The sequence below is a fragment of the Papaver somniferum genome, unplaced genomic scaffold (assembly GCF_003573695.1).
Source record: "Papaver somniferum cultivar HN1 unplaced genomic scaffold, ASM357369v1 unplaced-scaffold_10, whole genome shotgun sequence".
NCBI classification, from domain to species: Eukaryota; Viridiplantae; Streptophyta; class Magnoliopsida; order Ranunculales; family Papaveraceae; genus Papaver; species Papaver somniferum.
Genome location: NW_020618825.1, coordinates 7,711,164 through 7,729,040, shown reverse-complemented (window position 1 = coordinate 7,729,040; position 17,877 = coordinate 7,711,164). Strand labels below are relative to the sequence as shown.

The following is a 17,877-nucleotide window of genomic DNA, read 5'->3' as shown; positions in this document are numbered from 1 at the left end:
ATAGAATTTGACTCGCAATATGGCTTAGTACATCCTTCTAGTTCCGGTGCGCTCTATAGAACAGCGGTAACATTCCTCTTTATATTTCCCGGCCGCAGAATCATGAACTGTGCCTAACACACATAGTTATAGTCATATTTTAACTCTTGTAATGAAGAGATGCTTTCACCAAAACAGCACTATATATGTGCGGCATCGATCCTCTTGTCATCATGGTCATAAAGAACACTGTCATATGTTAATTCTTGTAATGGAAAGATGTTTTCGCTAGCAAATAGCATTATGTGCAGCATTATCTTGCCATCATGTCATAAAGAACATTTTGGGATATAACGTTAGGTGCACACCTATGTTGATGGATCTAGTCCTCATCTTCCACTCTTCCACATTTTGGAAGATATACTAGTCGAAGATCCTGCCCATATACTTCGGTTACTGCTTTCACGCCTCGCAAGATCAGAAAGATACTTTTTATTTCCAGTTTTCTGATCCACAAGGACCTCCCAAGTTTACTTACAAATGAAGCTAGTTCCCACAGGGTATTGAGTTCAACGATCTAACTCCCCATCCCATTGACTTAGTTTTGAAGGCTCCAATTGATACTGGATTCCAGGTTGGCGAACTCTATTCTGACACGATGGAGGACACTTAAAAAGAGGCCCACGTTCATAAACAAGGTTTTTTGTTCCCAAGTACCTTCACAGTTTTTAATTGGGATTTTTCCTCCTTTCCTGACTGCACAAAGACATTTCTCTGAATCAGTGATCAGAGCATCCATTCGTGCATTCACATAGGTCCGTCACTGGTTCTTGGAGACTTTGAAATCTCCACATAAGCTGTATCAGTCTCTCAAACTGACACCCCTGGTCTCTGGCAGATCAGCCAGTCTGTGCCCGAAGATGACAATTTGGAAAGTTGTAGATATTTGCTTATGAGTATTTTTGTCAAGTAAGTCGATGAAAAGAGAACTTAATCCGATAAACAAAAAATCGACACTACTGGGAGTAGTAAAGTATTTAAACATCATGGATAAGTTTTGAAATGATAGATGGCGATGTTTGACATCACGGAAATGTATTGATTTTAGATAGCAATGTAAAATCTCTGCTTTTTTTTTTTACTTAAAAGGTTAAAATTTTATTGGAAAAAGAAAAAAAGAGAATTACAAAAGAAGAAAGCACTAATCAAGTGCCGTAAAAGGCACTAGACAAGGCCTAGAAATACCTTAATAGAAGTTAACAAAGGCATAAAGTTCCCAGCTCCAAAGAGCTTAAATTAAACATTCAAATAGCAGAGATTCACGAAGAAGTCTTGCGCTATTTACCAATGAGTGGTATTATTGGACTCTTTGGAACTATCCTCTCTCTCTCTATGGGATCAACTCGTGTATCCATCTGAGAATGCTACAACGAGGAGGCACTGCTTGAGATCTGCTACTTTAAGCTCAACAAAATAAGCCCATTATATAAGCAAGCGGATCCCGCAGAGTATAAAGAACCCAATCCTGACAGAGTATAAGATTAGCTGAGGCATTAGTTTGCCTGAGGAAAGATGTCAATGTTTGATTTTCTCTGATATTCATGAATCTTGGTAATAATTCACTCGACTAAGCCGGTCAGATTTCTTATTATTTGTCTCAATAGCTAGACTCCTTCTTTCTGTGTGTGTGATAGCTGCTCGTTTACCAGGTTCAGTACGAAGTCATAGATTTGCTCGACCAAGGATTGCCAGGCATTTGGCACTAAGTTGAGAAGTTAAAGAGCAAGAAGAGAGCCACTCAAATAATTAGGGAAATTAAAGTAAGAAACCTAGGGCTCTAACACAGATGGATGTAGATGCTATTTCTAGTGGACCTTCCCCGGGAACGAAGTCATAGTAGATGCGGGGAAGCCCGTCCATCTGATCTTGAGCAAGACATAAAAGCAAATGCCGCAGCTTATTTCTTCCTAGTAGGGATTCTTTTCCCTCTACCAAGCATATCATTGTTTATAACCCAGGCCAATTGAGTTTAGCAAGTTCTTTTTCAGGGTTTAGCTTGGATTGCCTTTCTACTATGCCACCGAAAATATTCTTCATGTCGGCTTTTTTTCCTCCAACACCTAACAAACTTTCACAAGATTGTCAACCTTTTGCTCCTTAGTCATAGGTCTCCTTCTAGGTATTTCTTCTAGAGTTCTCATCTTCTCAACTTCCATACCTCATTATCCGTTTCATACTCCGGCTCTTCACTAGAATCATCACAAGATTCAATTGTGACTTTGTCATCGCTGTTTTCCTTGTTACCCACTTGTTCTCCGATTCCTTGTTCTCTACTCCCTCTCAAACATTCATCTAGCTCTGCATTCACAATTTCAGCATCTGTATCAAAGACAGAAAAAGGGTTCAGGGAGCAAGGTTGAACTTGCGAACTACCTTTTCCGCTTGATTTCTTCTTCTTTGTTGTATAAACAGTCCATTTTCAGTTAAAGGTTCGACTTCCTTTGATTGAGTCACCATCTCCAAGTCTTGTCGCATAGTTGTAATCACTTCAGTTGTATCCCCTGCACTAGTCTCATGAGCCTCTGTTGTGGCTTTTGCAGCATTACTAGTCTTAGGAACCCACTTCTGTTTGTACTTAGGTGCAGGATTGGAACCACATTTAGCACTTGAGTGCCCAAAACTCTTATAAAGAGAACATAGAGTAGGCTTCCATGGATATTCAACCCTCGCCTTATACTTTTTATCATCAATTTGATAAGGGAGCTCAGAAGGAAAGGTGCAGGTTGAATCAATTTCTACACAAACTCTAGAATAGGACATTCTAGTCTTATTTTAGAGACACTCAAGACATGGAATTCTCTATGAAATCGGTGCTGCAAAAGGATATGATAATGCAACATCACTAGCCATCGACAGACACGAACTAATTTCCTTAACGGAATTTAGGATTGTGCTAAGAAGAGAGATGGAAATCATAAACGCCTCATATTTGGTGGGGATGTTTTCCTCGCTCTGAAACAACACCTCATTCCACAACTACTTAATGACTAGCTAGCAGTATGTTTAAAATCAATAGCGGCCAGCAGGCACAAGAAATTGCAAGAGTGTGAAATATTTCACCTAGAAGGACCATACATACCTTAAGAAGCTCCACATGGTACAATCTCATATGGAATATACGCAACATGAATCGACCTATTTTAAAAGGCACTAGGAGCAGAAACAGCTCAGAAGCTCATACCATATACTGCAATATTAAATACTTTAAAAATGAATAGGAGCAAGGATTCCCATCAGGGAACTCGTCTTTATTCTTTTATTCTGAGCTGCCTGTGAGCAGGCCATGAACTAGATTCAGTAGAGGGTCCGTAGAAGAAAAAGAATAAGAAAAACGTTGTTAACCAGTGTTGCCAATTAGAGAGGTCGGCGATGGGTTACCCACGGATAATAATAAATTCCTATTTGTATAGGAAGATCGTATCCAGAACATTTTGACAAAATGTTCATAAATTCCCAAAATGTCATAAATTCCTATTTCTTGGTCAACTATATTTTTCATTAGGCATTATCCAGAAAATAAAAACCTGACTACGTACTCCTCCGCTAGAAACATCTTATTTGCTCACCCACCTGCTTGCCAGTGACGATATTCGTCCAATGAGCCTACGTCACTGATCCACGTTTTCCTGCTGAGGATAATTAGAATGCGATCGCAGAGACGTCCTGTGCACACCTTTTCTTTTTTAGAGATCTCCACAGCTTATAATAAAATTCTTCAAAGAACAAAAAAAAAAAAAAAAAAAAAAAAAAAACTTATAATAAATATATATTTATTAGTTGGTTAGTTGATAGACAGTAGCAAACTAGTTATAGATTATTCAAAAGAGTATCATCAGCCTAAACACCACCACGGCATGCCGACGCAAATCGATTAAAACCTGCTGCGAAAAAAACAGCAATTCCTGCAGTTAGAAACATATGAATCCGGCGGTCTTGAATGATATCATCTTCGTCCATCTTTTTAAATTTTCTTATATAATACTCCGCCATCTCTCTTTCTGCAACCTTCGCCGCTTCCGGATCTTTCGAGTACATCTTTGCTATCGGCTTGATGCTCAGAGGTAGTATATAACCTCCCTTGTTGCATGCTCCTAGAGGCACCGATCAGCTTCCGGACAACCTTAGCCATATCTGTTTCTATCGATAAAGTAAAACTGTTTCTAAATCAAACAATATCTGAAAAAGGTAATTAATGTAGGTAGTGATTTTGATTTTACTGAGAAACGAGTTTAAGTTTTTAGGTTTTAATTCAGCGAAAACAAACGATAAAACTGTCCAGGGGTTTGGCTTTGTGAGGAAGAAAACTGCGGCTACGGAAAACGAAGTTATAACTTAAGTTTATCTAAAAGTTCTAAAGCGATAAGAGAAACAAAAACCTCCCTTGGGCCGACCCTTTTTTATAGATGTCTCAAACTCTCTGACTTTCCTTTTCTTCCAATCCTTTTTATACTCCCTTGGTTTCTAGATTTCGAAACTCTTGAAAATGGAAATGTAAGTACTTCTGTCATATTCTTGTGGGGATAATGATTGTAATTCCAAACAGGTTGTAATAACTCCTCTAACTTTATCTTCAAAACTCTTGAGTAGGAAATTCAAACATCTGCTTTGAACCGGATTGGCACAGCTTAATTTGTCTCCAGAGGTGAACTGACATAACCTTTTAAGTTTAACATGGATCACTCAGTAGTAGTCTTATTTCAGTTACCACTCAATTGAAAGCACATACAGTTTCTGAATTTGTGCTCATCTTAATCCTGTATTCTACGAAGCCAAAAAGCTCTCTACATTAACTTAAACACGTCAGAATGCACATTTTATACTTAAAATGTTCGTCTTAAGTTTATGCTGTCACAGTTTACTCGTCTTTCTGATCGAAACAATGAACTTATTTTTCTTTCCTCTAGTTTGGGTTGAGTTTGATTCCGGATTTCGAACTTGTGGCTTTAGCACACAATTTTTAGCCATGAAGCAAATCTGCAACATTCTCAAAACGGACAAAAAACTCACCAAAACAGTGCCAATGGCATTAGGCTCAAGAGTTAACAGTTACCCAAATTTAAATCTTAGTAGTACAAACATCAGAAAAGTAGTTAAATCTTAGTAGGAGACGATGTGGATGAATTTGTGGGTGCTTCATCTTCTGATGGACTCCCACTGGATTCTGATGGCGATCTTGGCGGTAATGGCAACTGCAAGATGAAACTTAGCTTATATAAAGACAACTCTCTTTATTGATGTTTAGAAAATCTCTCAAAACTAAACACAAGCTCTAATCTTGCTCATATGATCAACCAGAACTTTGGTGATCATATATATATAGAACTATGAATTCCTTTTCCTAGTCCTATTATCTTATTACATGTCTTTCCTTTTCTTAGAACTTAGCTAGCTCCTAATTCTTAGAACTTCATGTATTTCCTATTCTTATCCTAACCAACTTGTTAGTGATTTCTATATTGAAGATTAACCAACATTCTCCCCGTTAAGCTTCAACCTTACCCGTGACATATCTTGTACTCCAATCAGTTGTCTCATTTCTTCAAACTTGATCCGTGCTAATGCCTTTGTCAATATATCTGCTTTCTGCTCAGTTCCAGGTATGTGTTCTACGTTAATGACCTCCTTCTCGATGCATTCTCATATGAAATGATACCTTTTGTGAATGTGTTTCGTCTTCCCATGAAACACTGGATTTTTAGTGAGTGCAATTGCAGACTTATTATCAATCTTGATGAGAACTTTTCCAGGTTCTCTTCCTTTGATTTCACCCAACAGTTCTTGAATCCATATTGATTGTTTAGCTGCTTCTGTTGCGGCCATAAACTCAGCTTCACAGGATGAGAGGGCTACGGTGTCTTGCTTCTTTGAACACCATGTAATAGGTGCTTCACCTAGATAAAATATACGACCAGTTGTACCTTTTCCATCATCTTGGTCAATATTATGACTGATGTCACTATACCCAACAATTCCTTTTGATCCTCCTCGACCATACTTCAATCCACAGCTGATTGTTCCTCTTAGATATCTCAATATCTGCTTTATTACATCACCATGAGACTTGCATGGAATCTGCGTATAACGGCTTGCTACTCCCACAGAGAAAGCCAAGTCTGGTCTTGTGTGTAACAAGTATCTAAGGCATCCAACATTTCTTCTATAACTCGTTGGATCAATCTCAGCTTCTTCTTGTGCCTTTGAAACTTTAAGTCCAAACTCCATTGGTATCTTAGTTGGATTACAAGTTTCAAGTCCTGCTTCTTTCAGAATTCTCCTTGCATAAGCTTCTTGTTTAATCTGAATCCCATCTACTCCTTGATGGACTTCTATGCCAAGGTAATATGTGAGTTTTCCGAGGTCTGACATCTCAAACTTTGATAAAATTTCTCTCTTGAACTCATTGATCACCTTAAGGGAGTTGCCAGTCAAAAATAGATCATCTACATAGACTGCAATCACAAGAAGTGTTCCCTTTTCTTCTCTTCTGTATACTGATGTTTCTTTAGAGCACTTAACAAATCTGATTTCTATGAAGATTTGATCTAACTTTGTATTCCAGGCTCGAGGAGCTTGTCTTAGACCATATAGGGATTTTGATAACTTATAAACCTTATTCTCTTGTCTTTTTACTTCAAAACCTTATGGTTGTTCAACATACACATCATCTCGCAATTCACCATGTAAGAATGTTGTCTTAACGTCTAAGTGGTGAATTTCCCATGAGTTTGATGCAGCTTCTGCTATTAAGAGACGAATTGTCTCTAGTCTAGCAACTGGTGCGAAAACTTCATCAAAGTCTATGCCTGATTCTTGAACGTATCCCTTAGTTACAAGTCTTGACTTATATTTGCTGTCACTATACCCAACAATTCATTTTGATCCTCCTCGACCATACTTCAATCCACAGCTGATTGTTCCTCTTAGATATCTCAATATCTGCTTTATTACATCACCATGAGACTTGCGTGGACTCTGCATATATGGCTTGATACTCCCACAGAGAAATCCAAGTCTGGTCTTGTGTGTAACAAGTATCTAAGGCATCCAAAATTTCTTCTATAACTCGTTGGATCAATCTCAGCTTCTTCTTGTGCCTTTTAAACTTTAAGTCCAAACTCCATTGGTATCTTAGTTGGATTACAAGTTTCAAGTCCTGCTTTTTTCAGAATTCTCCTTGATGGACTTCTGTGCCAAGGTAATAAGTGAGTTTTCCGAGGTCTGACATCTCAAACTTTGATGACATTTCTCTCTGAACTCAATGAGAAAATCAAAGGACAAGTGATTGGTCTTAAGTGGATCTTCAGAAAAGTAGTGTCTCTTACCAGTCATGTGATTGCTAGCTCCATTATCTAAATACCAGATTCCTTCTTCTCCATCCTTTGATTCGTAGTTCTTTGGTATTAGTTTCCCTTCGTTTAAGAATACAACTTCGTGCATGAAAAGAGTTGTATCTTCTTCCCTTGTTTCATTCTTGTTTGCTTCTTCCATCTTTTGTATTCTTTCAGGGCATACAGAGGAGAAGTGTCCTGGTTTATCACATCTATAACAAATAATGTTTGATCTATCCTTCTTTTCTTTCCCTTGGTTTTGATCATTCTGACTTGTTGTTCTATCTTGTGAGCTAAACCTTCCTCCCCTTCCTCGGCCTCTGTTTACTCTACACCTCTTCCACGACCTCTTCCTCTTGTCGCAGAGTTTTGTTGGTAAGAGTTTGTGTACAAGAGTTTTCCTTGAGTTTCTCCATTGTTTTCTTCATCAAGGATTATCTCTTCATATGCTTTCAATCTTCCAATTATATGTTCATAGCTAGTCTTCTTTAAATCTAAGACTTGTTCGAGAGAAGCTATGATATGAATATACTTGGATCTTGGTAAACTATTGAGAAACTTATTTACCAGTTTATCTTCATCAATGGATTGTCCAAGTGACGCAGCTTTTGAGGCTATCTCTGATAGCTTTCCTGCAAAGCTATCAATAGTATCAATGTCTTTCATCTTCACTCTTTCAAATTCAGACATTAAGGTTTGAGACGGGCTTCTTTAACTCGATCAGCTCCGAGATTATGTGCCTTTATTGCATCCCAAATTTTCTTTGAAGTTTCCTGTTCACCAACTTGTAGAACAAGACATTCTGGTATTGCTTGAAAGAGTAATCCAATGGCAACATTATTTTTGTCTGGGTCCAATGTACCAGGATCAATTGTTTCCCAAACTTTGTAGATTTTCATCAGTACCTTCATTCTCATGGCCCATACTGTGTAGTTTGTGGCGTTGAGGATTGGAACTTGTATTGATGGTGGCGTGAACTGTTTTGCACCCACAATGGTGGTTTCGTTTTCCATGGCTCAGAAACAAGCTCTAATACCAATTAATGGCAACTGCAAGATGAAACTTAGCTTATATAAAGACAACTCTCTTTATTCATGTTTAGAAAATCTCTCAAAACTAAACACAAGCTCTAATCTTGCTCATTTGATCAACCACAACTTTGGTGATCATATATATATATAGAACTATGAATTCCTTTTCCTAGTCCTATTACCTTATTACATGTCTTTCCTTTTCTTAGAACTTAGCTAGCTCCTAATTCTTAGAACTTCATGTATTTCCTATTCTTATCCTAACCAACTTGTTAGTGATTTCTATATTGAAGATTAACCAACAGGCGGTGCAAGTATGCTTCCAAGATGGGGTAAGTTCGGCGCAATTGCTGAAAATGGCACACAGTTGTCAAAACACAGATATACCCCCTTTGTAGAAAACAAAATAGAGAAAATAATTTTAAGGGAACGGAAAAATAATTACATTAAACTAAGTAGAAATTTTACCTTTGCACATGACATTCAGAGCGACATGATACGGCGGAATAAAGAAAGGACAAACACTAGAGAGATCATATATCATTGTCATATTAACCGGATCTCCAAGTATAGAAGGTTCTTTAATAACATGACATAAACAAAGACTGGAACCCTCCAAACCGTAAGATATATAAAGATCACAACAATAACCAGGAGGAACTTCCTCGCTAGTTAGATTATTATTGGGGTTTGAAGAAATGTATGGTAAACATACTGCAAATTTAGTTAACAACTCAATGCAGACATTTTCTGTGCTGATGGTAGATTCAGCAGCAACAACAGAAATAGGAGTGAAGGTGGTGGTAGTAGAGGTGATGGTGTTCTTGTTGGTGGTGATTGTGGTTTGGCTGCTGGTTATAGTGAGCATTAGAACTAGGCCTAGAAGCAGAAAAGAAGAGAATTTCATCATCTTTCCATAAATTATTTTGAGTTTGATTCTTTTCCTGAAGGTTTGATTAACAATGGGGTTTGTTTGTCTATGAAAATGCTTAAAAAGAAGTTCATGCCCACTCTAGGTGAAGAATGCCTTTTCAGCTTGTTTTGCAGCAATAATTCTAACAATTTTTCCGGATGCATGGTAGTCAATTTTGACCGGTTGTGAAACCTGAACTTATTAGTATTAGTGATTATAACTTCGGCAAGTACAAAACAGCGTAGGTGAAATAGATGTTTTCATGAATATAAGTGCATGTCCTCTTATAAGTTTGTTTAGCTAGAAATTAAGGGTATGTCTGCGGCAAGACCCAAGTGCAACATATAAGCAACTGGTTTTTGCTTAGCAATGGCACAAACTCTTGGAAGGGGGACAATGAGAGCAAATTTTGTATTTCACCCGTCTAGAACTTCTAACCCGAAAATCTGAATCTCTAGCCTAAAAGAGTGGGCGCATCAAAACAAGGAAAGCATCAGAAAGCGGATATTATAAGCTTAGGCCTATGAATGGAACTAAGGTCAAAACGCCCATCAACGGCAAGTGGCTGAAAAAATTCTACGCACAAGTCATGCAATGTAAACATCCGTCTTAAGTACTAAAAGTAAGTTGATGAAAACACCATATCTACAAAAAGGTCTCAGGGTAGCCAAAGGCACCTGATTGACTAACAAGTTCACAGAAAGTCTCACGGCAGCCAAAGGCGCCTGATTGACTGATAAATTCACAAAAAGTCATTCTTTTCAAAAGAACTCCTCAGTCTTCTCACACTACAGTATAATGTTCTTCCCGATAATTATAAGGAGGAAGTGCAAACTGCTCACCAACATTTGATAAAAGCAGGAGTTGTAGACCCAGGCAAAGCAACTGCAGTTAGCAAGACTTTCGGAAACTCTGCCCTTATGAAAACTCTCCTCATGGGGACTGCAACAAGAAATATACAATCAAAAAGCTATTCGGATAGATAAAACCAACATGGTCCCTGTTAACAATGGGGCCTCCAGAAAACTGCACAGCCCAACTTGACACCAAAAGAAAAAAAGAAAAGAAAATTTACACCAAAACTAAATGAGAAATTAAGAATAGATGCTTAGAAATCTAGTATCTGCAAGAACCTGTAGTTTACTTGCCTGGGCATTCGGCTGCTGGGATAAATTTTGACCAGACTGCTGCATCATATGCAACTTCTGCTGTAGCTGAGAGAATGCTTGCTTTGAAGACTGAAACCTAGCTTGTAAAGCTTGTGTTTTCTGAGACAGGTCCTGAGCTAGCTGAGACGACGATTTGTGTGGAGGCTGATGCAATTGTTTCTGCTGGAGAATACCAGCAGACCCGGAGGCACCTTGTCTCAAGTTTGGAGCCATCAGCTGTGGAGCAACAGAGGCAGTCTGCTGGACCTGAGCCTGGGAAACTGGCATTTCACCTACTGCCAGGTGAAAGCTGCAATGGAAATACCTGATTAAGGGGAGGGTGGAATGGAAGAATAGGAAGTCTGTAACTGGCCTTGTTGTGTTGATGTCCGTGAGTAAGACGAATCTGGCATGTTCTGGAATGCTGATATGCAAATTCTCAAACAACGGACCTCTTCACTTGTGTATTCCAGCACAACATTTGCTTCCAACCATAGACATACAATATAAAGAGTCTGACTGTTCGATGTGGGCCCGTGAACCTATGCCATAATTGGCTATTAGTTCCGGTAACCAGATAGAATTAGGAAAAACGATGCAAAGAAAAAGTATCAATAATGCAGGAGCATCAAACATAGCATATATACTAAGATAGACTCCCAAATGAACTACAAGCAGCAAGTAAATCATATTAGAGCAGGTCATTGCCCTAAAGTGGTGTGTTTCAAAATCTAATTACCAAAAATGTTCACTTTTTTCTAAATTCCTAAATATGTTTTATGGATATTTTTTTGCCTATTTCACCCTTGAATTAAAATTCTTATGACTACTAAGTCCTCCACATTATATTTCTTTATTATTATTTAGAAACTTTTTTAAAAACAGTATCATCTTAATTAATATTTTAATTGATGAAATGTGTTCCCATTGTAAAACATTGTGTACACAATAGGAAAAATATTTTTTTTTATTTAGAAGAATGTGTACCCAATAGGTCTCATTGTGTTCACATTAGAGAATCATCTAAAGATTAATTTGGAATGTATACCCACGGTTCCCATTGTATTCACAATAAGGTCATTTTTCATTTTAATGAATAATAAAAATGTATATCCATTGTTTTTCACTGTGTTCACAATAAGGCATAATTTGGAATGTGTACCCACAGTATCACAATAAGGTCATATTTCATTTTAATGAATAATAAGATTGTATACCCATTGTTTTTCATTGTGTTCACAATAAGCCATAATTTGGAATGTGTACCCACAATATCACAATAAGGTCATATTTCATTTTAATGAATAATAAGAATGTATACCCATTGTTTTTCATTGTGTTCACAATAAGGCATAATTTGGAATGTGTACCCACAATATCACAATAAGGTCATATTTCATTTTAATGAATAATAAGAATGTGTACCCATTATTTTTCATTGCGTTCACAATAAGCTATAGTTTGGAATGTGTATCCAATGCTTCATTCACATTGTGTTCACAATACTTAATAATTTATTGCTTTATTAAATGTGTACCCACTGATTTACATTGTGAACACAATAGGGCCTAAGACATAAAAATAATAAAATGTGAACCCATTTTTTCTGCAATGTGCACCCATTGTTTCACATTATGTATGCAGTGTGTACAAAAGCCCTCTTCGCATTGTGTACCCATAGTTTCACATTGTGTTCACAATAAGTAATAATCATTTTCTATTTCATGAACAATAATAATTTGTACCCATTGTTTCCATTGTGTGTGCAATGTATACAAAAATCATTACGCTCTTCACATTGTGTACCCATTGTTTCACATTGTGTATACAATGTACAATTTTTTCCTCCAATGTACACCCATCAACGTGTTTTGTGACACGTGACTCCACACACGCGCATCCTCTTCTTTTAACACTCGACTCATTCCAACCCATTTAACTCTTAAACTCATTCATTCCATCGCCATCTTTCTTATCTCCTCACCACTGTAGACTCCCGCCTCTCCATTGCAAGACTGCAACAAACCTATATTTAGCAGCTGAGATAGATAGAATGCGTCAATTATCCTGGGTATTTTGTATTTCGGATTTATTTCTCTAAATCTCTTTGAAATTTTTAATCTTTGAAATAAATTCATTCAATCTTTTATGATGTTAATTTCTAATTTATTTTGTCTGATTTTCCATTGTTATAGAATTAGATTTCTATGTTGCAATGAAAAATTAGCGTGAAATTTATGTCTCCAAGAAATATTTGAGATGGGTTTAACTCAAATTAAAATATGGGATTGAAGAATAACTCAATATTAATAGTTATGGTTTGATTCCGACTCTTTTTCTTTTTTGGGCCATTGATATATTTGTGCTTCATTTAGAATTGTGGTTTTTCTGGAAAAAATTATCTATACAGTTATTAATATTTGGAGGTTGGATTATTTGTCAAAATGGTTCATAAGCTATACATACTTAGAACATGATGATGGAAACTGAATTAAATATACATAAAATTGAATTCTTTTGCTAGTACAACAACCTAAATCATCAAATCAAAATCTAAACACCTAAGCACAACCGGAAACTTTGAATGGAAAGCGCAAGTTTTGCCCTGTCCTTGCCTTCTCAGACGCTAGGTATCAGTAACCTTTTCGCATCTCTAGTTTGTTGCCTGCTTGCTCATTTGATGAATGAACTAGAGTGGAGAATAAGGTTACCTAGGTCATTTTTCCCCTTGAAAATAATACATTAGAGAACACAAATCATGGTCAAGTTTCATCCCAACACGGTTTCAGAAGTTAAAGATTTAATATGAATGAGACAATCTTAAAATATGGAACTGCAAAGAACACCTTGGTAGCTGGAAGTATCAGTTTCTAACCAGACCATACATCAGCTGGAAGTACCAGTTTCTGACCAGACCATACATATATAGGTACAACAGAAACCACTTAGCGAATTTGGTGTACGGACTATGCATCACAGACAAACAGATCCAACTCAGACTAAAAATATAAACCTTAGACACAAATAATATGTGTAAACATACATACAGATCCTGTAAACATTAATTTTATTCATCGCCTGTCAGATGTATGGATCTCTTTCAATTGTAAATTTGGGCATGTAAACAGTGCAAGTTAAGTTTCAAAATCGAATAGGAGTGGCGAGCTAGGCTATTTTATATTAACCCGTTGTCATTATGGCAGATGTTAAGCTGATGGACTCCATGAAGTGTGGTGAATTTTTATCATAGTGACAATTGCAGAAGCATGTGGGCAGGCCATCGAGGTTCCTGAAATAATAATATAGTCAACGGATGGTACTGTTGTTGAACCTACTTGGGACCAAGCTTCCATGCTTAGACATAAAGACTTCATATCAAAAATATTTACTACACTTGAACATCTACACCATTCGAGAAAAACTTCTCTTTTTGAACTGCAAGTAGATGTTTTAACTGATGTTAAAACTTACTTTGACAGAGTTACGTAATCACAAAGGCCTTCTAGTTCTTTTTATTCTAGAACAGTCGCTGGAATGATGTATTGCAAGCTATAATCACTTAGTCTAGTTAAGGGGTTGCTAGAAAGTATCATCTCAACAACAACACCATCTCTTAAGTCTAAGTTACAGCATCATATAAAATTATACACTATAAGAACTTTAAGCATCTAAATATAGCTTGAGAAGCTTTCCTCCAAGGCGTGCAAACTTCCCTGGGTGCTTGAGGTACTCCACTTCCCTGAATTCACAATTTTTAGAATTCAATCTATCAAGTTATCTAATGAAATTAAACTTGCAAGGGAAAACATACATTTACAATAAGATAATTTGTGATTTAGATTGATTGCTAGATGAAATATTCATTGTTAACAACATACCAGTTCTATGACTTCTAGTATTTTCATTCCAGTAACAAGTATTTAATAGAACTCTTAAATAACACCAATACTTGCAGTTCCCGGAGGAAAATAAATGAAATGAATGCAACAATCCGCGACCTTGTATCCAACAATGGATCGAATATAACTCCAAATACACAAACATAAGAATCAACATAAACATAAGAATTCCGTATTATCAATTCTTTGGACCTGCATTACCTGTTTATGCAACAGAGCATCTTAGAGCCAGATCCAACATAAACACAAGAATTTGCATAAAAGAAAACTGAAAACTAACAGACCTAAGTAACTTGTCTGAAAAGTGAAAACTAATTCATCGCAATAAGTGATTATAACTAACACATCCTTGTATCAAGTTGCAATTCTTTGCTCAAATTGAAGTAATTTTTTGACACTAAAACTTGATTAGTACCAAAATTTCTTTCAAAAATCACCAGAAAAATTCCAGATTTTCCAAAAATTGGCTCTTTTTACAACACATATACAGAACCCATATAGCAAAACCCTTCACGATACCAGAACTTCACTTCTATTTACAAAAACGACTTAGAAAACTTAAATATCCCATGTAATGTCATCACCCAAATCATAAAAATCTTCTTCTTAATCCATTGCGCCGCTTTAGCTTGAGCAGCATCCCTGTCAATGAACCGTCCCTGCAACAGAATAAAGGCAACGGTTTCAGATTCACTGATACAGAATAAAACATTCCACAAATCCAGCTATCACATTGTTTGTAGAGTGTAAAGGCATTCATCTCATGCAAGGAGAATATAGCTAAAACACATATATCATATCAATGATCGATAATATCAAGCCACAATGTTGACTCCATAAGTGAAAGGATATCAATGTTGACTCATTAAATCCCGACAACCATACATATATTATTACTACTACATTTCACATTCAAGTAAATTGATTACAAGATGTTAACAAAAAAATTCTGCACTATAGTTAGAAGATACACCCAAACATGATACTAATCTTACAAAAAAAAAAAAAAATCAAACAAATTCAAAGTAGAACTAACTAGTATATATAAAACCAATCTTAAGCAAAAACAGGATAAGAATTAATCAAGGAACCAATCAATAAAAATTGAGACCCATTGAACAAATCAAAGATTCCTAAGACAACCATAACAACATCAAGGAACCAGTCAATAAAGCTAGAAATTCGGTTCCTTTTTGGATCTTGTATATGAAGTAAATTTGATATGTTATACAACAAACCGTTGAACGCCATTACTTCTAATATCACTGCAGACTACAAAACCAGAGGGAAATTTAAGTATTAATCTACAAGTGAACTAAATAAATTTCTGGAAATCATCAAAAACAACAAACAAGAGGTCTCTGGCAATATCCCTGGGTTGTTGGTAGTGACTTTAATAAAGTAAGGTTTTCTCATGAAAGATCTAATGATGGTGAAAGTTCTCACGCTTCTTCGGGAATGGAAAGGTTCAACAGGGTCATTTCTTCTCATGAACTCATTGATTTACCTTTAATGGGATCCATTTTCACTTGGAATAATAATCAAAGAAACGACATTCGAAGTAGAATTGACAGATTATTGATATCCCCTGATTGGGAGGCTATGTTCCCAACTGTTACTCAATCTGCCTTAGCTAGACCTTGCTCTGATCATTGCTTTGTTGTGTGATGTAGTTGTAAGAGGTCCTAGTCCATTCCTCTTTGAGGTATACTGGTTATCCCATCCTTCATTTTTTTCTATTGTTCAAAATTGGTGGAACACTTTTACTTTCTCTGGTAGTGCAGGTTTTGTTCTTAGTAAAAAGTTGCAGATATTGAAGAACAAATTAAGAAGTTGGAGTAAAGAAGAATATGGTCACATAGATCGGCAATTGGAGGAGTTGGAACGCAAGTTCATTGAGCTTGATTTATTAGAAGATGCTAACAATGGGCTTACGGAAGCAGAATGGGATGAGAAATTGAAGACTCGGCAAGATTATTGCAAGTTGATTATTCTTCAAGCCGACAAATGGAGGATCAGAGCTAAAAGCAAATTCATCAAAAGTAATGATAATAACACTAAGTTCTTTCATAGACTTACTACTGATAGAAGAAGAAGAAATTATATTGGCAAGATCAGAGTTAACGGGCAGATGACAGATGACACAAATGATATTAAAACAGGTATTGTAGATTTTTTCAAAATATTTTTCAGGATAATGTTTCTGAAAGACCTGTTATGGAGGATACGGGTTTCGAAGCAATACCTGAAGATGTGCGGGTTTGGTTAGAGAGGACTATTGATGAAGAAGAAGTTATGTATGCTATTAAGTTAATGGGGAAAGATAAGGCTCCAGGCCCAGATGGTTTTCCGGTGATTTTTTCAGTCTTATTGGGAGATTATTAAGACTGATCTGATGGCAGTTATTGGTGAATTACAGGATAGAGGTTTTCTTGATTGGAGACTTAAAAACACTTTCATAGTTTTGATTCCTAAGAAAGAAACTGTCGAAGAAATTAAAGACCTCAGGCCTATTAGTTTTTAGTGCATGGAGCTTACAAGATTATTGCTAAAGTTTTAGCAGAAAGGTTTAAAGTATCTCTTCCGCATGTTATATCTTCTCAGCAATCAGCTTTCATTAAAAAGAGGCAAATCTTAGATGGCGTACTTATTGCTAATGAGTTGATTGTTCGAGAGTTAGAAGTGGTAAGCCGGGCCTTTTATGTAAGATCGACTTTTAGAAAGCCTTTGATAATGTGAGTTGGTCATTTCTTGACGAAGATCTTACTAAGATGGGTTATGGAGTTAAATGGAGAAGATGGATCCAGTGTTGCGTGGAGCACGTTAGATTCTCTATGCTTATTAATGGCAGTTCGGAAGGATATTTTAAAAGCAAGAAAGGAATTAGACAAGGAGATCCCTTGTCACCTTTTTTGTTTTTGGTTTTTGGTGAATCTCTTACTCAATTTATGGTAAAATATCAATCTAATGGTCTTCTTAACGGCTTTCAGGTTGCTCCTTCTAGTACTTCTGTGAGCCATCTGCAGTTTGCGGATGACACTCTCATATTTCTTGATGCAGATGTGGAGAAAGTAAAATTTCTTCGAATTTTTTTGCTTTGTTTTGAGCTTAATTCTGGTTTAAAGATAAATTTCAACAAGAGTCATATATATGTTGTTGGAGATGTAGGAGATATTAATGAGTTTTCTTCTCTTCTGGGATGCTACAATGGTGTTCTTCCTACTATTTATTTGGGGCTTCCTATGGGGAACAAGTATAAGGGCATTTCGAAGTGGGATATAATTGTTGATCGGTTTAATAAAAGACTCGCAGGATGGAAGAAACCTTTACTCTCTCGGGCAGGTAAAATAACACTCATTAATAGTGTTCTCGCAAGCCTACCAATTTATTATATGTCTCTTTTTGATATGCCTTGCTCAGTTGCTAACAAATTTATTATTATTCTTTGGAATGATAATAATAATAGAAATAAAATTCATCTTGTTAGATGGAAGGTGGTTCGTAAGAGGAAAAAACAGG

General features: G+C 36.5%; 2 protein-coding genes across 2 annotated transcripts; one reads left to right on the top strand and one right to left on the bottom strand.

The window, feature by feature from the left end:
* Positions 1-8,692: 8,692 nt before the first annotated feature.
* LOC113326264 lies at positions 8,693-9,308 on the bottom strand. The gene is made up of 2 exons (XM_026574026.1): positions 8,867-9,308; positions 8,693-8,748 (listed from the first exon to the last, which is right to left on the bottom strand). The coding sequence occupies exons 1-2, from the start codon at positions 9,306-9,308 to the stop codon at positions 8,693-8,695; spliced, it is 498 nt and encodes a 165-aa protein (XP_026429811.1).
* Positions 9,309-15,816: 6,508 nt separating this feature from the next.
* Positions 15,817-16,882, top strand: LOC113326263. Its single transcript, XM_026574025.1, has 4 exons — positions 15,817-15,919; positions 16,032-16,477; positions 16,552-16,710; positions 16,778-16,882. The coding sequence occupies exons 1-4, from the start codon at positions 15,817-15,819 to the stop codon at positions 16,880-16,882; spliced, it is 813 nt and encodes a 270-aa protein (XP_026429810.1).
* The last annotated feature ends 995 nt before the right edge of the window (positions 16,883-17,877 follow it).